This window comes from Notechis scutatus, chromosome Z, assembly GCF_049901735.1.
Source record: "Notechis scutatus isolate UNSWTSFEM ecotype Mainland chromosome Z, rNotScu1.2, whole genome shotgun sequence".
NCBI classification, from domain to species: Eukaryota; Metazoa; Chordata; class Lepidosauria; order Squamata; family Elapidae; genus Notechis; species Notechis scutatus.
The window spans coordinates 108756887-108783662 of NC_142025.1; the positions used below are offsets into that span (position 1 = coordinate 108756887).

Genomic DNA, 26776 nt, shown 5'->3' on the forward strand with positions numbered 1-26776 from the left:
GACTGAGATGAGCGCTGGACAAGAACTGTGGGACATCGTTGGTGGAATGGAGACGCCGGGCGAGTGTTCTAGGCTCGGCACTTATAAGAAACCATTAGCTCCTAAGGGAATTGGATGGAGTTATTATCTTGGGGCAATATACCGCCGAAGGTTAATCAACCATGTTTAATTGTAGGTAAGTAAGGACTAGTGATGGGACTGGCTCAAGCGGATGGTAGCAATTCTGCTTTTTCATCAAAATAATCAAAGAAATGGATTCCCTTTTTTTCAGAGTAGGCTTATGTGAATGAAAAGATGAAGCTCAGACTATCTTGTAGTTCTGAATAGGGAACTAGAAATTACCACGGATTAATTAACCAGCAATACAGAAGTATAATTTTTGAGTTGGGTTGAAGCCTTTTCTTCACACTGGTGATTCGCAAGCAATATCTCTCTGTTTCTACATCTTTAATATCAGATGAAATCAGATATTAGCTATATTATTTGTCTGTTGGCTTTATTTATATTCTGCCTGTACTTTGGAAGCTCAAGTGGTATGCTTTAGGCCTTTTTATCCCCCCCAACAATAACCCTATGAGGTAGATTGACCTGAAAGATAATGACTGTCTTCAGACCACAGTGAGCTCATGGATCTTGAGCTTGTTTCTCCCCCTTTAAACAACACCAGGCTGTCTAATTTGATTTAATGCTGGGTTTTGCTTTTGTGTTTTCTTCCCATGTTTCTTAACCTCCTTAAGTTTATTGATTGTACTCATGAAGAAAAAATACTTTTCTGTTTTGGAGTGGGGTAAATCAAGCATTTGAAAAGCTGGATTTAGGAGAGAGGGGATCACACCACTGAGTCTTGACCAGGCTATTCTTTTAGTTGAACTACAGTTGGATGGTTTAAACAGAATAGTTTTAAACCCTTCAGGATGTAGATAAACTGTTTGATTCAGGGGAAGGTTGAAAACTGAAGTCATGTTGAAAAAAATTACAAGAAGATTGATATGGAGTTGGAGTGAATTTTCATTCAGTATTTTCAAAAAAAGAACAAATCTCTGGAAGACATAAATTATTTCGAATGAATACTTTGGAAGCAAAACAAACATTTTTTTCTTCCCTCTCATTTCATACTTCTTTATTACAGATCCCTACCAGCTGTTTTCTCAGTTCTGGGAACTGGAGTGCATGGGTGAGATAATCTTGGGGCCTAATAGTGATGGGAAAGAAAATATTTTGGGGAGAGAGACCTAGAACCACTGAAATGGTTGGTGGGAAATGGATCAGGAATGTCTTCACTCTGCTTTGTCTCCAGTTTGTACTCCCTTCACCCCAATATGCATAGACCAAACTGCCTAACTATTGAAGAAGAGCTTTGGTTTTCTTTCACATGTTTGGTAGTGCTTCAGTTGTGGTCCTACTAACCAAATTCTTTTTGGTTAGCCAGGCACAGTTATCTATATTGTGACTTGTGTGCTTAGGCTGTGCTCATAGACTGTTTACAGGACTGCCCCTTGTTTCAATGCTTGAGGCGTCAAAAACAAAAAACAACCTACTATATAGCAGAGCATAGGTCTTGAAGGAAGAAAGGGCCAAGTTGCAACCAAGACAAAAAGGGGCAGAGGATAGAACACATAGAAAAAGCAATATGTATGTATACCTGAGGGTTGAGAGTGCTATTTCAAGTCAGGAAAGACAACACTGAGTAAATTAATAAATAATCTGGGTTAACACATATTTATCCAAAATGTGATTAGCTTGTTGCATAAGCGCAATCACTGGTTTGTATACTATGATATACTGAAGCCTGCCTATTTTGCAAACCATAGGGACTGACTTTATCCAGAATGCTAAGTTCAAACTAAACAAAATGTATCATGGCTTATTGTAATGCATAAGCCCACTATATATTTGTCCAGATATAAAAGAATTTCCAATAATTTTGTGCATATTTCGGTTATTATGGTGGCAGTTCAGATACCCAAAATATCTAAGGGACTGGATTTATTGTGGAGATTTTTTAAGGAAAAAAGCACTATAATTATTCAACTAGGGAAGTTCATAGGTAATTTTTCAAGGTTTCTTTTTCACCATGGAAACCACTTCTGAGTATGCAAATGTTTGAGAAATGTAATCATGATAACCAATGGTGCATGAATACCCCAACCACATATTTGAGTTTAAGGTGACGCTTTCCAAAGATGAGTGAGCCAGAAATATATTTGGAAAGAAAGAGTAATTTAAAGAAAAAATAACAGATCCTGTTGCATTAATAGCAAATGTACTCTTCCTTGGGGATATCTGTTTAATAATATATTAATAATTAAATAATATATTAATAATTAAAAATGAACATGATTTTAGATTTATAAAATTTGTTGCATTCTAAAACATTTACAAAGCAAATTCATGAAATCGAATATGATTTATCAGCAATACTTCTAGCATTCATAAGAGTAGAAATGAATTGTTTTTACCTGGACATTTGGCTGACAGCCTACAATGTTTTTTGAACTCCAGGCCAATGGAGATAAGCAATTTAAATAATTTCTGTTTAGAACAGTAGCCAATATTTATGAATAAGAAGAAAGTTGCCTAAAGTCAGGCTAAGAAGCTAAATTGGCTCTAGTCTGATTTATAAAAAGAATACTTTGCAACTTTTAAATCAAATGAAATATATATTTTGGGTAATACAAATAAAGAGTAAGATACCCACTTGCTCGTTCTACTGTCATTCTCTGGGCTTAAGATCTTATTGTTTTTAAGAACAAAATGCAGGCGTAGAATCCTGATCTGATTAAAGGTAGTTCTTAAAAAGATCATGGTTACTGTTCTTATCTAAGAAGGGAGCAAAAGATGATCTGAGAAGTGAAAGATCATCATGCTTTGAGCAGTTTTGCATCATGCTTTGAGCAGTTTTGCACCATCCAGCAAAGTTTACAGTGCTTTGCCCCCATTGAAAATTGTTACTGTGCTTGAAATGGCATTAAGCTTGAGAAATGGGTGGTAGCAATGGACCTCTGAGAGAGAATTTCTGATTTGCAGAAACAAAATTGTCTCCACGTACTTTAAACTACAGTGGACAAAGTTGGAAATAATCAGAAACACATTTTTTTTTGTATGTGGAAGGAAGTTAAACAATTCAGTTCTGTAATCAATTTGTGGACATGAAATTGTTCTTTTTAAATGCATGTGTTTTATACCTGTGTCCTGGGTATTTTTTTAGAAAAACAAAAGTAAACTTTGCAAATCTGAAGTAATCTATTTCTTCAACAAACCAGCAGTGTGATTTTTCAATGGTTATTTGTGTGATTTTTCATCAGTGTCAAATGAACACACTGTGTGAAGTCACTGAGGAGGTAAAGTGGTGAACAATAATATGCCCATTATTCAACTAAGTTCACTAGCAAACCATTTTAATCAAGAGGTTATCTCTCAGCCTCTCCTGCTTATGTGTCATGGGAATAATAATTGAAAAGACTGTTGTGAGGATTGTTGAGGTAATAATGCTTTTGAATATTCTAGGAATGACACTAAAGATGTATCCCTCCTCCTTTTAATATAGTAAAGAGGAAAATGTTTGCAGGTAGTCCTTGACTTATATCCACAATTGGGAGAGGAACTTCTAGTGAGGTGGTCATTAAGTGAGTCGCACCTGTTTTTATGAGCTTTTACATGAGAACTAGTTTAAAAACGTGCTGCTTGACTTTGGAGCATTTTGTGGCTGGGCACACTGAGCTGTATAAATCAAAACAACCATAGTTTAACCTAGCAGATTGTGCAATGGCAATCTGTATGATTACTTTCCAGACAAACATGTTATGGAAATCCGGTCCTTTGAATCGGTGAGCAAACCATGGATAAGTTCAGCATGGGTAAATATGTTATGCAAACTCAGTGATTGTTTTTCTCTTAGATAAAACTGTCTCCCAGGATGCTATCAAAGAATGTCTGTATGGGGAATGAGGAAAATGTCTTTTTGTCCTTCATTTCAAACAGTAAAATGTCTTTGAACAATCTCCAGCAATTAGGAATCAAGCTTGTAAGTTAAAAGACTAGACTTCAGATCAGTCCTCGTGTCACAGGCGTGTGTGGAGAAGCTAGTTTGACTTACATTAATAATCATACTGACAGAAATATGTATGTCTGTGTGTGGCCATGATTCCAGTATAATTATTCTAAAATAAGGCAGTTGCTTTTGGCAAAAGCCATTTTTTTTCATCAAGCATTTCATTTTGTAGCTGCCCATTTTATATTTTGTAGCTGCCTTCCTTTCTCCAGGAAGGCAGACAGGATCCTCTGTCATTCAAAAGCTAGTTGCTATAATGACACTATCTTACCCTAATAAAAAATAAAATAAACAGTCTCTGTGGTATAATGGGTGATATCTTGAGTAGGTTCAGAGAAAGCCAGGTTCTCGTCCACCATCCTCAGCGATGGAAGTTCATCAGGTTTTTATTTATTTAGTGTATGGCAAATACATACAGTGATTAATGTCCAGTCCACCCAGCCATTCAAGGACAGGGTGGTCTATGTTGAAAAAATCAGACATATGGCCCGTGTAAGCTCTTGATGGACATTCGGACATGGATATTTTGCCAAAGTGCACCACAGTCACACTGAGGGGTAGAGAAAAGCCCCCACTTAAACAATGCATCCTGGCAGATACCATGTTGGTTCAGAGTTCAGAGTTGACCAATGGCGAGGAAGTTCAAAACCTGGCACCTTTTGTGTAGGATCATCTACGTAACTGCCTGTATCACCTGTTTATCAGATGACTTGGGATCAGAAACATTCTTGGCCCAAACTATCTCTTAGGGTTGTTATAAGGAAAAATGGGTAGTGGTTGAGCTGCGTATATTGCCTTGAGCTCCTGAAGGAAAGGCAGCATAGATATCTAATCAATTGATTAAATCTATTTAATATGTACAGTGGCTCAATTAAGAAATTCACTAGTAGGCTTCCCCTCCAAAGTTTTATCCAGGATATAAAGAAAAACTCCTTTGAGCATGGCTGTCTGGTGAGATCTGCCATATGGCATATGGATTGCTCCTGTGCTTGGAATATTTCGTTCTATTCTCCTTCTCCAACTTTCTGTTTCCTATCAATGATCCACCAACAATTGGGGCTATTGAGCATACTTAGTCCTAATTTCTTCCCTCCCCCACCTCCACCCCCACCAAAAATTTAATCCTGCACATCTTGGGGTTTCACAGAAATTTTCTCCTCTGCAGGGGTAGTATCTTTTGTCTGCCAAGAAATTCACTGGGGGGAATAACCACTGGTAATAGTAGATGGAAATACAGAGCATCTGTTTCTCAGTGTGTGAGTGAAAGGGGGCTGGATATTGGCAGTAATGCTAGGGGAAGATCTGTCTGTGTTTCCAACAGCCACGCTTCTCACGTGGATCTGTCTGCCTTGCACCCCCTCCAGGACTCAGAGCCAAGAAGGGGCCTCCCCACTCTTCCTGCCAGTGTCTGGGTCTGAAGGGAGGGGAATTGCCTCTTCCTGTCAGGGATATAAAACTCAAGCTTGGCTGACTGCAAGTCGGTATTTTCCTTCCCCTTTGCCAGAAAGTAGCAAAAGAGAGAGGTTTGCGTGTGCATTGGGCTGGGGCTGGAATTTGGGACCTTTGTGCCCTCCACCTTTTTTACAAAATAGTTTCTTTCGACTCAAGTTTCAGTTAAGGGAGGGAGAATCCCAAAAAAGCAACCAGGTTCTTGACTTTGAACTTCCTGGTGGGAAGAATACCACTTGCCTAAGTGTGTGTGTGTGGGGGGCTCTTTGGGAAGGACTTCTCTCCCCCCCCCCCATGGCAGAACACCTGTTTTGCATGTAAAAATACTGGAGTATCGCCTTGCCTTCCAGTTAAATAATCTGAAATGGCAGAAGGTTTCTCAAGAGCTTTCTATATCAAGAAATGAGCTATCTAATTGGGAACAGCAAACTCTACATCAAGCCAATTCAGGGTTGACAAAATACATTTAGTCAGATAACATATAACAATCAGAGTTGGAAGGGACCTTGTAGGTCATCTAGTCCAAGCCCCTGCCCAAGCGGGTGACCCTATATCATTTCTGACAGATGGCAGTCCAATCTCTTCTTGAAAGTCTCAAATGATGGCGCTCCCACAATTTCCGAGGGCAAGCTGTTCCATTGGTTGATTGTTCTCACTGTCAGAAAGTTTCTCCTTATTTCCAGTTAAATCTCTCCTTGTTCAGTTTCCATCCATTATTCCTTGTCTGGCCTACAGGTGCTTTAGAAAATAGCTTGACCCCTTCCTCCCTGTGGCAGCCCCTCAAATATTGGAAGACTGCTATCATGTCTCCCCTTGTCCTTCCCTTTAGTAGACTAGCCATGCCCAGTTCCTGTAACCATTCTTCATATGTTTTAGTCTCCAGTCCCCTAATCATCCTGGTTGCTCTTCTCTGTACCTTTTCTAGGGTCTCAACATCTTTTTTGTAATGTGGTGAACAAAACTGGATGCAATACTCTAAGTGTGATCTTACTAAGGCTTTATAGAGTGGTATTAGTACCTTCCTTGATCTTGATTATATCCCTCTGTTAATGCAACTTAGGATTGCATTAGTTTTTTTGGCGGCTGCTGCACACTGCTGGCTCATATTTAGCTGGTTGTCCACTAAGACTCCAAGATCCCTCTCACAGTTACTGCTATTGAGCCTGGTTTCATCCAGTCTATATGTGTACTTTTGGTTTTTCTTGCCTAAGTGTAGGACTTTACTTTCCTCTACATTGAATTTCATTTTGTTAGATATGGCTCAGTGTTCTAGTCTGTCAAGATCCATCTGGATCTTGAGCCTATCTTCTTTGATGTTAGCTATTCCTGCCAGCTTAGTATCATCTGCAAATTTGGTAAGTTCCCCTTCGATTCGCTCATCTAAGTTGTTAATGAAGATATTGAAGAGTACTGGGCCTAAGATGGAACCTTGTGGCACCCCACTGCTTACTTCCCTCCATGTAGACTTAAAGTTGAGTACGGTTTGTCAGCCAGTTGCGAGTCCATCTAGTGGTGGTGCTATCTATTCCACTTTTTTCTAGTTTACTAAGAAGTAGGTTGTGGTCTACTTTGTCGAATGCCTTGCTGAAATCTAAATATATTATGTCCACAGTATTTCGCTGGTCTACTAATTTAGTCCCTGACTTAACACTATTCGTTTAGCCATTGTCTGAAGTTTTTACTGAGAAAAGTATGACAGGTTCTCGCACTTACAACTATCACAGCATCCCCACAGACACGTGATCAAAATTGCGATCCTTGGCAACCGTCATGTATTTATGAAGGTTGCAGCATCCCTGGGTCATGTGATTGCCATTTTCAACCTTTCCACATGACTTTTGGCAAGCAAAGTCAATGGGGGAAGCTGTATTCGCTTAATAACCTCACACTCAATGGCTGCATGATTCATTTAATTGATCCCAATTGTGGTTGTACGCTGAGGACTGTAGTGTGTAAATTCTCAGGTTCTTCATCAGAAGTTAAAACACCAAGACACCAATAGAACTGGAAGAAAACTTGTAGCTGATGTTTAAGCCATGCCAAAAGTAGGTTATTCCCAGGCTGCATTAAATACCTTCCTGTGCAGACATAGTTTAACTATTGGTCATATTGTTACCTCCAATGTTTTTTAATCACTCTGCCCAATGAAAAAGTTCTTGAAACTTGAAAGTTTGCTCATAATTTCTGAACCTTGAGTGAGCTCTAGCATGCTAGTTTGTACAGATTTGATTGGTTTAATAATAAAATATTGTCTTATTACAGATGTTTTCCCTTATGACCAATCTGACTGCATTTGTTTCGGGAATATTACTGGGTTTTCCAGATACCTGAATTATTGCTTTAATCCATTAAATGTTGTTTTTATTTCTGTATATCTCTGATATACCGTGTACACCTGCCTGTAACTTCTGTAAGCAGAAATTAAGCGGCCTCTATTTATCTCTGATAGATGAAAGACATTCAGACTGAATTTTAGTTCAACATTTCTTATTTTGGAAAGTGCTGGTATAAAGTACTCCAGTCTCCCATACAAGGCTGGATACTTGCATTTTGCAGCCTAAGACATAAGAATAATGATGCTTCCTTCCTTCACCAAATAAGGTGCTTAGTTACCCAATAATGGTTGCGTTATTTCTAAAAACATGGCAAAATAATAACCGTTCCTTCTTCCCCCAAACAAAACAGTACATAACAAAAATATTTAAATGAGCTGATTTTCTCGTACCATTTCCTAATGGCGAAACTAGTTCTACTATTACAATAAAGGATTCTTTAAAATTTTTGTAATTTTTTTAAAGCCTTGCTGAGGGATATTAGGTAAGATAGTGGTAAAAGGTGCAAAGTTAGTCAAGATTAACAGTTGTTTTGCTTCCCTCTCTCTAAGGAGCTTTTCGAAGTATAATTGCTACAAAAGACAACCACATCTTTTCAAGCCCTTAGTTTAATAAGATTTTCTTTGTCTAATCATCACATCAAGGTCCAGCTTAACTTTGTAGCGTTTGGAATGCTCAAGAACAAAGAAACAATTGGGAAAGATTTAATAAAATTATTTAATCTGGATTCAGAAACAAGGCAAGGATACATAGTTTTTGTGATTTTCCTGCAGCGTCTTCCAGTGTGAGATTTGAATCCAGAATATGCCTGTGGAAAAAAATGATTATGACTGTAGTAGGTACATTGGAAGGTGTAAAAAATATGGCTATTTCTCTTGCTGTTGCCCCTCCTTCTCTCTCTCTCTCTCTCCCCCCCAATTTCCTTTGCTGGGTGGAGCTGCGGAAGGAATGAGCTCACAGCTGCTAATGTATTCCAGATGGAACCTCCGCTCTCCATACTCCTTGGCGCCTTTCCAAACTGTTTTCATTCTTGCTGCCCCCTCATGCCCTCTGCTCTTTTTTACACACTGCTGGTCTCTGTGCGCATTGCCCTGAGCAATTTCCTGGCTGCCCCTTGTTCCTTTTGACACATCACTAGAGGGCAGTGGTCTTCCTCCAGGCATAAAATATGACCAGTTGCTCATTGCTGCAGGTAACCATAACAACCTGGCTCTTCCCTTTAATTGGCTGAGCAAGGCAACAAAAGGACATCAAATAGAAAAGGTTGAAGGCAAGAGGTCCTAGTCCTAGGACAGCATCACAAGGTATAAGGTATTCAGAAGCCACAAAACTACGAAGAGCATTCACTGCACTTGGGCAAGGAGGGAACAATGCTTTGGGAATAGATAAAGGAAATTGCACTTGTTTCATTGCATAGTTTCATGGGGATTGGATGGGCTGGTGAAAGGCTCTTGGAGGCTCATGCCCTCCCCTTACATATTCCTTGTTTTTGCAGGAACCTGAGCCTGTGGAAGAATGTGTCCAGAGCACACTGGCTGCCTTGTACCCTCCTTTCGAAGCCACAGCCCCTACCCTTCTGAGTCAGGTCTTCGAAGTGCTGGAGCGGACGTACCAACACGATGCACTGCGCTACACCCTTGACTTCCTTGTTCCTGCCAAGCACATCTTGGCTCGCATCCAGAGTGAAGCCTGTGTGAGCTCCTGCTTCGGTTTGGCTCTCTGTTTGTCTGGAGTACTTCTGAACAGGAAATCTAGCTTGGCAGTGTTGGGCAACAGAGAAATAATCCATGCTGGTGCCAGAATCCCATAGTGGCTCTCTGTATGAAAGTTAGCTAGAACATTGGTAGCCCTCCAGAGGTGTTGAGTTCAATCCCCCATCAATTCCCATAAATGTTATCCAATACCCAGAGGGCCACAGCTTCTCTAATCTAAATTTAAGTATGGGAAATTTTTTTTTGGCTCCTAGGTATTTTAAATTTTTTTAACTGTATAGATACACTCGACATACGACCACAGTTAAGCCCAGAATTTTGTTTGTAAATTGTGGTCATAACTTGAGTCTCCATGTGACTAAACTTGATTTTATGATCATTTTTATGATGTTCAGTATGTTCACCATAGTTGCTAAGTGAATCGTGGTTGAACTCTAACTCTAGTTCATTCAATGCTGTAAGCAGCCAAAAAAAAAAAAAAAAAAAAAAAAAAAGGAAATTATGCTTATATGCTGTAACTGGTTATAAATGTGAGCCGGTTGCCAAGTGCCCAAAATACAGTTACAAGACCAGGGGTGGTGTGGCAGTCATAACCTTGAGGACAGTTGTGAGTATCAACTTTATCAAATTTTTCAAATTTATCATAGCTTGCTAAATTACTGATAATAGGTCAAGGACTACCTGCATCATGTTCCCACATTTTTTTGTTAGTAACTCCTTCATAAGTAAACTTATATGGCAAATAAGCATTAGCTAAATGGATTTTGGGTGGGATATATAGTTGTCAACATTCTTTGATTGGAGAGTCTTAAAAAAAGGTTGTGTAAATTAGATTCCCCACCCCTTTTTTTTCCTTCCCCATATGCACTCTTGTCCTCTTATTTGGCAATTTTAGTTTTTGTGCAGAATTCTAATCGAGTTCTTCATCGTGGTGAAATTCCAGAGTTGAGCTAAGTTAGGAGATGCTTGTTGTTTCATGATGGGAAGAAAAAGAATGATATACCACCAATTAATGCAATATTTGTACTGTATACAGATAGTCCTCGACTTATAACCAAAATTGAGCTCAAAATTTCTATTGCTGTGAGAAATTTGTTAACTGAGTTTTTGCCCCATTGTATGACTTTTCTTCCCAAATTTGTTAAGTGAATCACTGCAGTTGTTAAGTGAATTTGGCTTCCCCATTGACTTTGCTTATCAGAATGTCACAACCCTGGGACACTGTAATTGTCATAAATATGAACCAGTTGTCAACCATCTGAATGTAAATTACATAACCCTGGAGATGCTGCAACCAGGTCATAAGTGTGAAAAATGATCACAAGTCACTTTTTTCGGTGCTGTTGTAACTTCAAATAGTCACTAAATGAACTGTTGTAAGTCTAGGATTACCTGTATATAGGTTCCAGTATTCTGTATTTCTTAATATAACATCTAACTGACTTCCCTTTCTCCTCTTCTCTCTTTCCCTCTTCCTCAGGCTCAGTATAGTGGCTTTGTCTTTTGCCATGAAGGTTGGCCCCTGTGCCTTCATGAAAAAGTCCTTGTCCAGCTGGGCTCCTTGCCATGGCAACATTTGTGTCCCGGGGATTTCTACTTGCAAGTGGTGCCTCACCGGGAATGTGCTCCCCGCCTAGTCCTGAAATGCCTCTCGCTGGAGGGCCGGGGAGTTCAGGAGTTGCCTGTGTCTCCGGACTCCTATCGATTCCTGTTTACCATTGAATGGCTTAATGGCATCAACAAAGAACGTAGGGTAGGGCGCCTGGAACGCTGCTTGTTGGCAGCTGGAGAAAAAGTGCTGAGCTTGCCCTGGGCTGAGCTTGTGTACCCTCAGTTTGTGCACAAAGATGGATTTATTGTGGGGCAGCACTGCCCTACGGATTTGACTCCTGAGGTACTGGGAGCAAGGAGTCCTGGTGACGGACGCCATTCTGGCGGAGAGAACCGGGAATCTGAGGGGGAATACGTTCACCTCTTGGAGGTCAGCCCCACCTTGCATCAAACACCCAGAATCCTGCAACCTTGCAGTGCCCAGATTCAGACAATGCCTGCTCGCAAGGGACATAACAAAAATAGGAACCGGCGCCACCGAGCCTGGCTCCATCATAAGTCAGGCTGCGGGGAGAACTTTGCTTTGCGACAGGCTTGCAAAACTGAGGAGGCAGAGAAGTCTAGCCAAGAGAAGGGAATCCAGGATGAGAAGGTAACTCAGCTGAGACCAAACCCTAGCCCAGCTTTAGACCCAGTTTTAGAAACTCCCAGAACAGTTGGGAACTTGAATCCTAAGCAACTGGAGGAAACCCTAGATCCCCTTGAAACAAAACCACCACCCATTCTGAGTAGTAGCGATGGCATTGCTGAAGACACAGTTCTAGGGAAAGAGGAATTGCTTGAATCCATTCCCCAAGATCCAACTCCTCCTAAGGAAGACAGCAAGGAAAGCCATGCTCCAGCTTTAGCAACCCCAAAACGTACCACCAAGGGAAACCGGAGAAAAAAGAAAGGTGCTGGGAAAGGAGCTGGTGGTCGGATTAAACAGGGGACAGATTCTGCTAACCAAGAAACAGAAAGTTCTGATCTTAAAATGGGTGCTGAAAAAGAGGAGGCCTGCACTGGTCCAGGAGAACAGGATTCTGAGACTGGAAGTGTTTATGTTAGTACCAGAGATCCAGACAGCATCAAAGTATCATGTGTTGATATCACGGAGTGTGATGACACTCAAGAAAAAGATAGAATCACAGGAAACCAAAGCCTTGAAACTCAAGGGGAGGGAGCCAACAATAAGGACTTGACTGTCACCACTGGAGACTGTATTGCTGGTGCTACTGAGCCAGAAGACAGCACAGGAAAATGTACCATTGATGACAATGAAGGCAGCTCTGGAGAAAGAAATATGGAAGGCCCAAAACTTAACACTGAAGAGCCAAATGCTAAGCCCATGACTAGTGAACCAAGAATTGATAGTGAGGAGGTGAACATCCAAGAAAAAGAAGCTGACATTTCTGAAGACCAATGTATGGTGGAACAGGATCTCAACAGCAAAGAACCAGGGCTTACTGACTTGCCAAAGAAGAATGAACCAGCAAGTGTTGATGGGAAAGAAGAGGCCGTAGACATAGCAGCTGATCAGGGTCCTAGGGAAGTACAAAATTCTGTTTTACCCACGGTGGCTCGTCTTGGGGAATCTGTAAACTGGAATCTTCTTCAATCAGGAGTTTTTGCTCTGACAGGTAAGTCATTAAATGATAATCATCTGGAGATGTTGAAGATTTGTTTTTCCTTTCTAATAAATCTTCAAAAAGAAGTATTAGAAAATTTAATCTGGCATAATATGGCATTCCCTGATCTGGATATCTCAATTGTTGGATCATTCTTCCCAAAGAGTATTTCTAGCCAGTGTGGCCAATAGTTATCTGATTGGGAATTCTGAGAATTCTAATCCAATACATCTGGAGAGTGCTTTGATAGTTATCCACAACAGTATGACAATGCAGAATCAGAATAAGTTATGATGGATCCTGAGGCTCGTTTATCACTCTCTCTTGACATGGTAGTATTCAGATGTGCAGGACTACACTTAACATTCATCAAACCAACATTGTACACGACTACCTTGGGGAATGATGGGGCCTGTAGTTCACACATCCAAATTGATGATTATTGTAGTGGGTTCCACTAGCAGCATCTGTAAGGGGGTCCAAAGCAGCAAGATAGCAGACAAAGCATTTTTTTGCAAGCCCTGATCTCTCGTGCAAGATCAGATGTATGGGGTTTGCATCATGACACTTTGTCTACTATCTTACGATTTTCACATCTCTCAATTCCACAAGTCAGTTAACTAATTAGAAATAGCACTTAGACTTATATACCGCTTCACAGTGCTTTTACAGCCTTCTCTAAGCGGTTTACAAAGTCAGCATACTCTATTGCCTCCAACATTCTGGGTCCTCATTTTACTGATCTTGAAAGGATGGAAGGCTGAATCAACCTTGAGCCTGGTGAGATTCGAACTGCAAATTGCAGTGCGCTGACAGTCAGCAGAAGTAGCCTGCAGTACTGCATTCTAACCACTGCACCACTGTGGATCTAATTAGCTTTAGGCAAATCAGTGGGGTGTGCAGTGCTTTGGATTCAGAGGATAGATAGATGCTTCAGAGTGTGTGAGACTCTCAGCAGTTCCTTCCTAATGGATGTTGCGTTTACATCATCTCTACATCATCTCTACTGCACAGCATCACTCTGCATTTGCTGTTTAGAAAGTATTAATGCCTCTCCCTAACAAGTATCCACACTTTTTTTCATTATTTTTTTGCCCGCTTTTGATGTTGTTGTGTATTTCAAATACTGACAGTTTTGTCCTCAATATGCTTATTTTCTTTGACTTTTCAAGGCAAAGCAACCTTCTGCTGTCTGCCCCTCTGCTCCATTATGTAGGGTTGAACTAGATGTCACAATTAAGCAACATTAACCAACTGGAGAGAAATTAATTGGAGATAATGGGTGAAGACAATGGAGAAACAGATTTTGGATGCCATTAATCATAGATGGTTCAGGTGCAATATACAGAGGGTGACTACTTCTGTAATGGTGCAATCGCCCATTTGTATTTTCCACTGTGAGCAGTAAAATAATGTGGGGCAATCCAGGTTGAAATTCCAGCAATATGATTTAACCATAGAATATACTTAGCTCAACAAACCATGGCCTCAGATTGCAGCCCAAAACTTTCCTATGAATATCAACATTACAAAATGAGTCTCTGCAGGCTCTTCCAACAAACTTGTCCTTTAACCAACATTTTTGCCATCTTACTAAACATCATGAGGACTGAGTGAGGCAAGCCTCGGTCTTCGCCACATCACAACAGTCTGCAGAAACCACTCTCTTCCCTCAAGCCACCAAACAACCCAGAATGACACCAGTGCCTGATCATGTTACTGAAGGCCTCTGGGCTTTCAAAACAGGAGGCAGGCCTCCCTGAGGGGGTACTACATGGAAAGTGTAAACAAAAAAAGATTTGGAAATAAGGGGAAAATAAGAGAATAGAAGAACACTTGAAAAGAAAGCACCGGATTGGTGAATCTATTTTCAAAAAAATGTCACCTATTAGAATGTTTCAGTTTTATGAACATCACCTCTAAAACCTGGATATACATGTAGTTCTCATTTAAACAATAGTAATTGAGTTCAGAGTTTACATCACTAAGTGACAGAATCTTAGTGTGACATTACGTGACCATGCTGCTTTTGGCAGTGGAAATTCTAGCACTTCCTGTTGGCATTATTAAACAAATCACTGTAGGTTGTTAAGTGATGATGTCACATGGTCACCTTTTCTAAATTCTTGCTGGCATCCTCATTGATTCTGCTTGTAACAAGTTGGCAAGAATAATAAGAATGTGAGCAAGTAACCTTGGGAACACTGCAGCTGCCATAAATATGAGGACTGGTTGTAACACACTCATTCAACCCTTGTGGTTGTTAAATGAAGATCATCTGTAGTTTCTAGAAGGCCCACAAGCAAAATTCCTGTTCATTGCTCCCTGGATCAACTTGCCAGAGAGGCCACGTTTGTGAAATATGGAGATTTTGATAGCCATTATTTTCTGCAGAATTTTCCAATTCTTTTCATCCTTTTCATTTTCATGCCATAGCAATTCCAAAAACATCCCAGTTAGAACAAACTAATGCTTGATTTGGTTCAGTGTTCTGTTGCCAGTGTTCCAATCATTTGGATGCCTCATTGACTAGTGGAATAACTTTCCTTCAGAAGTTTGGGATGCTCTATCATTGGAGATTTTAAGAGACTGGACAGCCACTTGTCTGGAATGATACAGGGTCTACTGCTTGAGCAGACAATTGAACTAGAAGACTTCAAAAGTCCCTTCCAACTCTGTTATTCTGTTAAGTGATTAGGTTAGGCCCTGCTTGAGTGGCGATTTATGAATCAATGCAAAAGGGAAACTATTCAGATTTAGAACAAACTAGTTTATATGGACATACCACACTTTAATGTACTACAATAAGGGACATTAGGTCATCTAAGCTTTGTATTTCTTACGTCTAGAAACCGACAGTTGATATTAGCTAAGTCTCAATCTTTTGTCTGCATGCTTTTTCACACATCTCCTTTCTGATACAACAGGCTTTTGGTGTCTTCCAGATGTATTTGAATTACCTTCCTTACAATTTCCTTTGCAATTGAAGGACACCTGTTTGGAAATGGAAGAGCTACATTAGAAGTCATAGTTAACAGTAATCCTCAGAATCTGCTATTCAAAAGAATAGCATATAATGGAGATGACATTTAGTTACCAATGATTATAACCCCCAATTGACCTGTTTTCCATAATACCTTTTAAGAACCTTCTAAATTGGAGAGGGAAATGCCATTTCCTTTCAGCTGAAGTGTTTGAGACATTTGGGATTAGATCCAAAGGTTGACTTCCTCTGACAAAAAGATCTTTTCTATCAGTGGAAGACTCTTTCCATTGGAGGAAGGAACCTTTGGATATAATTCTTGGATTCCCCTATGAATGTATCTCTTTTTTTTCTCCCTGTGAAATACTGCAGTCATTTGAAAAGAGTTGATGCATACTGTTTATGTAAATTACAAGCAAACAATGTTGCCTTGTTTTAGAATTTAGTTCCCATTTGTTGTAACCTATATGTTCAATTCAAAAGGATTGTGGGTCGTTGCTTCTTCCAGCATAGGGTAATTTCAGCACAGACGAAAGGAAAAAGGATAGCATGGATCCCTAGTGGCACTTGAAACTACTGAGGCATTATTTAAAAAAAAAAAACCTGCAAAATTAATCACACAAGCAGAAGAGAGCTATCCTATTTCTCCATAAATTGTAGCTCTGATATCAGATTAGAAGTGACATCTGAGTACATATCTCACTAGTTTTTTCCCCTTGAGGAAGATGTTTCACTTCTCATCCAATAAACTAGAGAATGGATTTATATTCTTTGCAGTCATCTGGTCATTAGAACGTTCTGAGAGTAGTTGAGACCACTTGGAAGTTTATCTGTGCCTCAAGTTGCCTCAACCACTCTTAAAAATAATGCTAATGACTAAATGACTGCAAGGAATCCTTGCATTCTCCACCATTCAGTTAGAACTGAAGAAGCTTTTGGGATGAGAAGTGAAACATCTTCCTCAAGGAATAACCTAACCGAACCAAAATCAAGTTGCCTTTTGAAAAAGCACCTTTGAGACAACTATGACCTGGATGACTGAGAATCTCCACAGATATCTCTGTATATAGTGTAGATTTCTGTGCTGTAGAGATCATTGTATTTAGTTGCATATGTGTTGATTTGCTTGCAAGCCTGAAATTGTACAATCAAAGTTTAAGCTTAGATAGTGCCAAAGCACGCATACCTGTAAGTGTGAAGATTTTTTGCAGATGTCTATCTTTAGTTGTCATCAGAAACCCAATCTGTGAGGAGGGTAGTGAACTTTTCTGCTACTCATGATAATTCTACACGGTTTATATTGATCTCAAACTCACAATATGCTTATCCTGAATGCCAGATTAACTCACAAAATCATGAGTCATAAAACACATAAACATGCTAGGCTGCACAACATGATTAATTATGACATTTTGCTCAGGTTAACACTAATTACATTTTTTTGAAAGATAGAGATGCCCTTGAGTTAAGCTTGATTTGTGGTGACTACATGAAGGTACAACATTTCCTTAGCAATAGTATAGAAGTGCTTTTGCTTTCTTCCTGAATGTTTTCTATTTGTCATTGTCTTGCAAACAGCCCTTTAGTGCCCACCTATATATAAATATATGTAAAGTGCATATCCAAGTCTTTATTTAACCTGGTTAAGAATTCATACATCATAATGGATAGCTGAACTGAGATTATATTTATCTAATTGGTTTTGTTGAGGTGAAGTCTATATGTCAACAGAAGATGAAGTTGATGTCAACTGTGGTGGAATGTCAGTTTTCTGTCTTTTTTGCAATGAAGGAAAGATTTGCTGCTGTTAAATTTGAATGCTTTTAGAAAGTTTATGAGATTAAACCAAGGACACATGCAGACCTGAAGGGGGTGGAAAAGTAGAAATGAAGTGTCTTGTCAACAGCCTTAATTTTAATCAAATGATCACGATATGATTCCCTTGCAATCCAATTACAAATGACAAGAATAGCACATAAACAATACTTGCAAGTAATCTTTCCAGATAACCACTCTTTCCCAATTGTACACAAGCTGATTTATGTTTTAATCATTGAATCTGCTGACTAGGAATGATGGAATCTAATCCATCACAATGGGAAAACACCTTTTGGGATTAAAACAAGTCTTATGGAAGTTAATGGGAAGATATCCTTCATCTTATCCTCTCCCCTGTAACCCTTCTTCCCACAAAAACTTGGTAACTAAACTTTCATCTATATTGATGAGCTACTTTAGCATTAAATGGGATTCTGATTTTGCTTTCTGCTCCTCCCCTCCCATTCTTTATCCCTGATTGTCTCTCATTTTCTCCTAAAACTTTTAGGATTCACAATTGGCTACAGGCAGAAAGAAAAGATGGGGAATTTTCCCTCTGTAAATGACCTTATGTTAACTTTTCCCAGACTCCAAATTTATGTATTTTGTATTTGCTGCAACATGATATGTTGTAGGAAATGGAATACTGGATCTGTGGGGGGAAGTTTCAGTGTTTTTCCAGAAACATACCATTTGGAAGATGAAGCAGTTTTTTTTTTAATGGAGAAAATGAGCTCAGATGTTCTTCCTGTAGAACACACACACAGACACACACATGCAGACACAATCTATTTTGGTCTGATAGGTTGGTGTAGCTTATGAACTCCAGTGGTCTGCCCTCAGATCTGTCTTCCACATCTGCTTTGTATCTGCGTAAATAAAAATTCCAACCTCTGTTTCTTTTTGAAAGTAATTGCATTTCAACTTTCCATATGCTTATAAAATGCTGGTGCTGCAATTAGTATTGACTTTGTTATGGAAACCAGGGGTTTATATTATTCATGTAATATAAGCTTAATACATATTTTAAGACAGACTTAAAGTAGTCATGAGGTTGGGAATTTTAGCCCAATGTCAGAATGTCATGGGATATTCACATTAATCATATTCCATGCCACAGAACTTGGAAGTCACTCTGTTTTACTTTTCTAGCCAAGGCAGGGGAAAACAAATCAAGAGAAATGTTAATTTATGAAAGTTACATAAATTACTCAAATGGAATTCATTGTTTTTTACTTTGGAGAGTTCAACTATGTTATTAATGGAGTGTGATAGATATACATTACACTTTTTATAAGGTGGTAACCCAAGTCATCTAAATAAAATCTAAATAATAAATAAAATCTAAATAAATTCATGATGTGCACTGAAGATGGTGTTTGATTTTGTTGTACGAGGTGTAGTGACAATAAAGTAAACTAAACTAAACGGCCGTGTGGTGCCATTTCAATTCTTTTTGTGGTTTGCAGCAATCTGATGAAATTGCAGATGCACCCAGTGAAGACAATTTCTGGAGAATTAAAGTCCTACAAGTGGGTTTAAATCTTAGAAAGCACCAAAGATCATAATTCACCAAGTGTGATTGGTAGGAAAGTGGTTCTTGTCCATGCACCCTTTTGTTGCAAATTCTGAATGTCTGGGACTGGTCATGTGAATGGCTGCTGATCTCAGACTGATTTGGCCCTATCTATGAGATTTGGTAGCTGGGAAGCCAACTCATGTTTTGTTTTTATTGAAGTAGAGGCCAGAAGCATTGCAAGGTAAATAAAGTTATGACTTATAGCTCATATTTTCCTTCTGTTTCTCTCCACACCAGGAGGAATAGACAAGGCTGGCCATTCCTTGCTGACCATAGTGCCCCAGCCTCTTCAGGATGAGTTGCCTCCAGGACAAGAGGATCTGGTTAATACCTTAAGATACATGCACTCACTTCTCAGGTAACCTGTTATTTAGACTAGGGGGTCTTCAAACTTGACATTTAAGATTTGTGGACTTCAACTCCCAGAATTCCTCCTCCAGTCATGTTAGCTCAGGAATTCTGGGAGTTGAAATCCACAAGTCTTAAATTGCCAAGTTTGAAGACCCTTGATTTACACAAAATGAGATAACAGCCTCAAAGAACAATTGCTTGGATGCTGCTGTCTTCCTCCAGAACTGCTCCTCCTGAGTCTTGGTGACAGTGACTATTGAAATCTGGCTCTATTAACCTTTTCTTGTTATCATTGCCTGTGTCAGAGTTTAGAAATGAAAGTAGTTCAAGCCACACGTATCACTGACAAGATGCTCACAATATACTTTGATCTGCTTCTGCTATGTTCTAGCATTTGCTGAGCCAGAGATGGTAGCGTGGTAAATGAGCAATGCCTAGATATATGGAGTAAAAGGCTGCTGCTGTGTGTTACATAGTTGCTTGTCTTAAGGTTTTTAGCTGTGACTTATAACTAAGAGATAAACTTAGCTCCTTGCTTAGTCAGAATGCTGTTTGTCCCTTGTCTCAGGCAGCAAAATTGACTAGTTTATTAAAGAAAGTGCCTTGCCAAAATCCAGCTAAAAATCCACTAGATCAGCCTGATGCAATAGCTGTACTGTATATCAAAGTGCCTTCAGATGAAGCAGTCAAGGCTCCCTTCCAAAAGACTAAAGTAATTAATTGAGGCAGGTGAAGAATTCAGGAAATTCTTCTCATAAAATCAGAACTTCAGGAAGCTGCCATGGGAAGCCATTAAGAATCCAATTAGCTTAAAAGCATTCTGTTTGCAAAGGTTGGTTGTTTTGACCTCAAATACTAAAAATGTCTTTGAGCTTTCTTATTTGAAAAATGTTATTCATAATCTAGTAGAATATAGCAGTTATGGAAATGAGCTAAATCTTCTCCCATTGCATAGGTTGCTCCACAATCTTTAATTAAAAAAAACCTGGAGTTTTAATTTTTATTTATGTATTTCTTAGCAGATTATGTTGCATAATATAGTATAATAGGCAGTCATTTAATTTTTCAAATAAACATTGAATTAATAATATCCACAGTATAGATATAGTAATAATAATATTCAAGGTTATTTTAAATTTTAGGGACTGTACTGGCTACCATATTTGTTACTGGAGTGAAAATTCTAATTTGTTGTGATTTACTCCATATTTGTTACATTTATTATCATCCTTATTATAATTCTATATCCAATTGTTAATTTTGCACTTTGTAACAGGTTTGTTAATCACACTCCCTATTTAGCGACTACCTTAGTTAGAAGCCATTTACAAATACAGTGGTAATAAATGATAATAAAATTCATTTTCTGACCATTGTATGCATTTATGATAAAATTTTATACACATGATAAAACGTTACCGAGTGAGAATCTCTCCCCCCACCACTCGCTCGCTCGCTCACTCACTCACTCTCAGAAAAGCTCTTAGAGATGCCTCCAAGCAAACTATTTTGCCCCATTTTCCTATGATTTGGCCTCTTTGGTAAATGTTACATTAAGCCAATCTGGCACACCTGATGCTGAAAAGAAGGCAACTCTACATCTCTTGTTTTTTGCACCTATGTTCTAGGCAAGAGCTCAAGATTCTTGGACTGACAATGCTGTTGGACCTAAGCCATGTGGATGACTGGGCCTTCCAGGCCCCCGTATTGCTGCCAGCTTTAAGAGCATTCCAGGTATCATCCTGACTCAAGTTGCCTTTCCTTCTCCCTGTAATTCTAATTGAGGATGATGGGAAATGCAATCCAATACATATGAATGACACGGAAGTTGGAAAAGTAAACCTGAAGTTTTTTTCCTTGACCCTCAATAAGCAGCCTGAAGATCTATTTACTATTTTAATAAAATAGTACATTTCTAATAACCTCAAAATATGAAGAGCAAAGTTTATGCAAATTGGCACTAAATCTCATATTCTGGAGGAATGGGAGATAAACTGTATACATTAGAGTGATTTTGACATGATTTATATAATCAAAATAAGGAACAAAATGGTGCTAGTTGAAAAAAAAACCCCAAAAGTTTTCATTGTTTTATAATGGAAACCATGGCCAAGCCTTAGATCAGTTGTCTCCAACTTTTGCAGCTTGGCATCCCGGCTGGGTTGGGATAGGGGAACTGGGCCTTGAAAGTGGTGGGCTGGTACATATGCACACACAACTCAACTTACACGAGCAGTGGCCCAGCGTACATACATGTGCACATGCATGCATGCCATTCCATTGCTCGTATGAATTGAGCTGCATGCATACTGGTCCGCTGCTTACGTGAGGTAAGCTGTGCGTGCACATGCTTGTGCCAGCCTGCTGCTCACATGGCTCAGTTTTGAATAGGCCATGATCCGGTAGTGGGCCACGGGCCAGGAGTTGGGGATCCCTGCCTTTGATTGACTCTGGCCCCTGACAAAAGTATTTTGTTGTAACTTTTTTTGTTTCTCATATATTGGAAAACAAGGTAGCTCTGCTACCTTTCTATGCCTCACTTTCTGGGCCTGTAGAACTCTCTCCCTTTGCTTCTGATTATTGTATGCAACTTTTATGAGCCTGTGAAGCAAAACCTTTTATTTATTTAGGAGACTGCACCAACTCCCATCAGTCAGCTGCTGGTGATCTTACCTTCTGATGATCGTTTTGTACCCCATGAAGAAGAATTGACCTTAGAACCTGTTGTGGTAAGAACTCTGAGTTTCTATTGCAAACTATTTCCTGGAGGAATGTTTGCTGAAGAAGAAGGGAGAATAAGGGCAGGGGGAGTGAGATATCTAGGTCATGGTTAGAGACATGAGAGAGTCCTGATCAAAATCAAGATAGCAGTCACAACTCAGTGATTGAAGCTTTGCTCCTTTTATACATGTATCAATGTCACACGGGATGGTTGTTTAATAACACAGGGTGGGTATAAACATCTTGCTAAACTGTGATATGGTTTGATTGGATTTTAGTTTAGAGTTTGGTACAAACAGTGGCTAATGGTTTACTACAGTGGTCCCCAACTTTCCAGCTTTGCGGATTAGTGGTAGCAGCAGAAGGGAGAGAGGATGGTTCTGCAGGAGCGGTGCGCAAGTGTATGCATGTATGTAGCTCCATTTGTGCAAGCAGCAGGTGCCTACCGCTCATTCAAATAGAACTTTGCGCACTTGCCCCCAGTTTGTACCAGTGGACCTACTTGCAAGTGCATACTCGCTTGCCATTTGTACAACCTGGTTCCGAATGGGCCGTGTCCCAGTATCAGATTATGGCCCAGGGCTTGGCTACTCCTAGTTTATAGGTTGTGCATCCCAGCTAACTATAGTTTATTTAATAATTCTGTTTAATGCATGCTTTGGCATGGTGTGAATCCATCAATGTGTTAATTGGAGGCAAGTCCACTATAGAAAAACTGGACTGATAAGAGAAACTTACTAATTTTTGGCCATTTGAGATGCCATTTACTGTTTATTTAGCTCTACCTTTCTATCCAGTTGAGACATTAGTCAATAATGCTTTTATCTGATAATGAAGAAAAAGATATACAATGTATTGTTTTCTCCTTTAGGGCTGGTAAATTTTTGGCAGAACATTGAAACCTAATGATATGGGAAGGAGGTAGCTTATAATTATGTGATTACATAAACCTCTGGGCATTCTCTAAACTGAAGTGTATGAGCTGGATGTTATTAACTAAATTTAGCTCATTTATAATTTATTTAATACACATAAAATCAATGGATTGGTAGAGTTATGTATCTAATCCCTTAAACAATTTGGAGGATATAGCAAAAATGTATGCATGCAAATAATATTAGAATATTAAGAGTTAGGGATGAGGAGAAAAAATTATTGTTTCTATCATGCAAGTTGTTGCACAAAAAAAAGACATTTTTTTCGGACAAAATAAACACTTCATTGTGTATTTTTGTCCTTCAGAGATTGTGATGAGTTACTATTTCTAACATCAGTTTAGGTCTAGCCATGGCTGAGGTAAGGAAGAGGGATGACAAGATATTGGATATTATTGAAAAGAATTTGGGAACTCTTTGTATCTGATTCAGTCCCCTTATCCTGCAGGAAATCCGGCTTCTTTTGCTGCATGAACTTCCACATTATGTAGCCTTGGATCAGTTGACCCCAGCACTAGGTGGGACTCTGAGCTACTCACCACCCAAATGGGTTAGAGAACATCAGGTATGGGAAAATAGTCATGAATGGACCTTATATTAACACAAATAATTGATCCAGAGAATTAAAGCAGCCTCCCTCATTTCCTTCAAGAAACTTTCCTGCCTTTTTCCTTCAAGAATACATAGTTAATGTTTCTGTGAGATAGCCTTTATAGTATAGATGCTTTAGATGTCAGCACATACCTTACATTTACAGGAATCATCCACTTCAGATGTAGTTCTATCTTGGACATTCTTATAATGTAAGTTCTTCATTAAAATATATTGTAACTCTCTGCTTTTGTAACACAATGCACCTTCCCCCATGTCTATTCAGGCTCTTGAACAACTACAAGATCTCTGTTGTGCTGTTCTCCAGACTGTGTGTGAAGCCAGTGACCACCTCAACACAGTGGGAACAGCATCAAATCAGGAGGTAAATGCATATGATACTTATACAGAAATTAAGTGGTTATGCAATTGAATTATGCAATGAGAAGTAGATTTTCCTCTTGCTAGTACTTGGAAAAGAGTTGCAGCAATAGTCATCATGGGATAACAGTTTTCACTCTTGCTTCTGTCTCTGATTAATCCCCCAGTTGAGGGAGTTCATTAGACACTAATAGTGAAAGTAAGGGCTAGAGAATTGAGTTAGTTGGACAAAAAGCACCTCCCAGCACCAGGGTATTTACCAACACTCTAAATAGCTTATGGAATACCCAGAAATTCAAATAAAACAATGCTACTTTAAAATTTACTGAAATATTATTAAATCAACCCTGAGCAGTTTTCATACCTCACATGAGACCCACCATTTGGACCACTAATATTTTCCAAAATGTTGCTCCAAATGGTATGAGACTTCAGACATTTTGCGGGCATGGATACCATTAGAAGCAGCCTAAGGTAGATTCTTCTGTTTTCTTCTCCAATATACTGTATGAAAATGTGTAATGGAAGATTGTTTTAATTCTCTTTATATTGATACAATAATTTAATATATGAATAGTTGATTTTTAAGCAAAGACTCTTTAGCAGGAGTTTATCATTTGAAATCAGCAATATGTGTATTTGTGGCAGGCTGTGTTTTTCGCTAAAAGTAAGCAAAAGTATATGAAAAATAAGAGACAGTACAAATACTCATATTAATGATGCACAATAAGTTGTATGGATTTCTGAATGTATACATATATCTACTTATGACTTTATGATAAATACCAATAGAGAGAATATTTGTAGATCAGGGTTCAAACTGGGGCTTTCTGAGCTTGGATCTTTTCTTTTTTCTGTTTTCATTACCAAACTGGGTAACATCATCAGTGCTAGTAGAGAATAGGGTTTGCTCTTACAAATTCATAAATATATAATAAATTCTTGGTCTTCCTACTGGATTCATATTATCTTAAAGCAAATCATGTTGAACATCATAATGAACCTCATTTTTGAATAAAATCACACTGTAGCCTATTGTAAATTATTTGGTGCTGTGAGGTATGAGGTCCTAGGAAAACTGTTCTTGAGTCTCACACATTGAGTCTCTCAACGCTTTAGAGCAGCAGTCCCCACTGGGACCAGTTTCATGGAAGATAATTTTTCCACAAATGGGAGGGGGGAATGGTTCCATGTGCAACCTAAATCCTGTGCATGCGCAGATGAAGCTTTACTCTCTCACTTGCTGCTTGAACAACCCATTTCCTAACAGGCCATGGATCGGTACTGGTCCATGGCCTGGGACTTGGGGACACTTGCCTCAGAGAGCACCTTCTTTTTGCTCATTTTATCCTTCTAATACTTTCGTTTCTCCTTCTTCCCATTTTATCTATTATTCCATTCCACTTGTTATCAGATTGGTAAATGATATACTGTCTGTGTTGCAGATAATAGACTTGCCTTATCTTGCCACGTGCTATCAGCCTGTTTACTCACATGATAGTTGCAATGATTATCCAAAACTGGACAGAGCAGATAATTGGAATCTTTCCTAATAATCTTGCACATACTTCACTTATTCTGTATTGAATCCCAATAAAAATCTGATGACTCTAAAGAAGCTGCATTTGAAAAAACCTTTTTCCACCAGAAAAAAATCTTTCTAAGATCTTCTAGTCCCTGTAGAACCTCACTGATGTATTTCCACATTCATAAGATCAAAACAGTTCTCACAGAAGTAGTAAAAGAGTGGCTGGTCTGTACCACTTTAGACCACAAGTTTTATTTATCCCTGCACTTATTTATTGTATCCCACCTTTATTATGTTTACAAATAACTCAAGGTAGCAAACATATCCAACACAACTTTCTCTTCCTATTTTTTCCTTAACAATCTTGTGAGGTGGGTTTGGCTGAGAGAGTGAGTGGCCCAAAGTCACCAGGCTGGCTTTTATCATTAAGAATCATGCGGCACATTATTCAGAGAACACAATAAAGACATCTGGCATATAAAATTGTAGTCTTGCAGGTTTTTTAAAGGACTATTTTTATTTATAGTGAAGAGGCAGTCAGTACTAAGAGCCACATTTTCAATTAGAAGTGGTATAAGCCAACTAATGTTTACCATCTCAGTGAAAAATAAACCTTTATTCATAAGAACTAGGTCATTCATTGGAAATAGTTTTCCAAGCAAACAGATGCTCGCTGTTCCCTGTGACCAAAAGAAACAAGCTAAATAATACAAATATAGCAAATTCATTAATCTTTAAAGCATGGAATGTACAAAGCAGTGGGTTTCTTTTAGAGTGGCATGAGGCTTGTTAATTTTCTCTTGTCAGTCTTTGTGGGGGCATACTTCTCATTTCGTTGGCCCTGTCTATTACCCTTTGCTGTGTTATCATCTGTAGCTTTTCATCTTTGCAGGAACTTTCAGCTCAAATCACCTTGCATCAGGACACTATGCAGAAATTGCTTTCAGAGCCTCGTTTACTGGAGCTTCAGTGCCGTGGAGGCTCTTTGCTAGCACGGCTACCTCCATTAGGACCCTGCAGGTGAGGGCCAGTTTGAGAAGATAATACAGGTAGTCCTCGATGTACAACAGTTCATTTAGTGACCGTTCAAAGTTACAATGGCACTGAAAAAAGTGACTTATCATTT

At 39.0% G+C, this 26776-nt stretch overlaps 1 protein-coding gene across 1 annotated transcript in view; it reads left to right on the forward strand.

Annotated features, from left to right (window-relative positions):
* ARHGEF40 (Rho guanine nucleotide exchange factor 40) overlaps nucleotides 1-26776 on the forward strand; it is a 44924-nt gene that overhangs the window by 640 nt on the left and 17508 nt on the right. Inside the window, exons 2-9 of the mRNA XM_026684208.2 lie at nucleotides 9329-9526; nucleotides 11026-12775; nucleotides 19381-19501; nucleotides 21123-21228; nucleotides 22125-22223; nucleotides 23599-23715; nucleotides 24028-24126; nucleotides 26543-26670. Of these exons, the coding sequence (XP_026539993.1) occupies nucleotides 9329-9526; nucleotides 11026-12775; nucleotides 19381-19501; nucleotides 21123-21228; nucleotides 22125-22223; nucleotides 23599-23715; nucleotides 24028-24126; nucleotides 26543-26670 (2618 nt within the window). The remainder of the gene's footprint in view (nucleotides 1-9328; nucleotides 9527-11025; nucleotides 12776-19380; nucleotides 19502-21122; nucleotides 21229-22124; nucleotides 22224-23598; nucleotides 23716-24027; nucleotides 24127-26542; nucleotides 26671-26776) is intronic.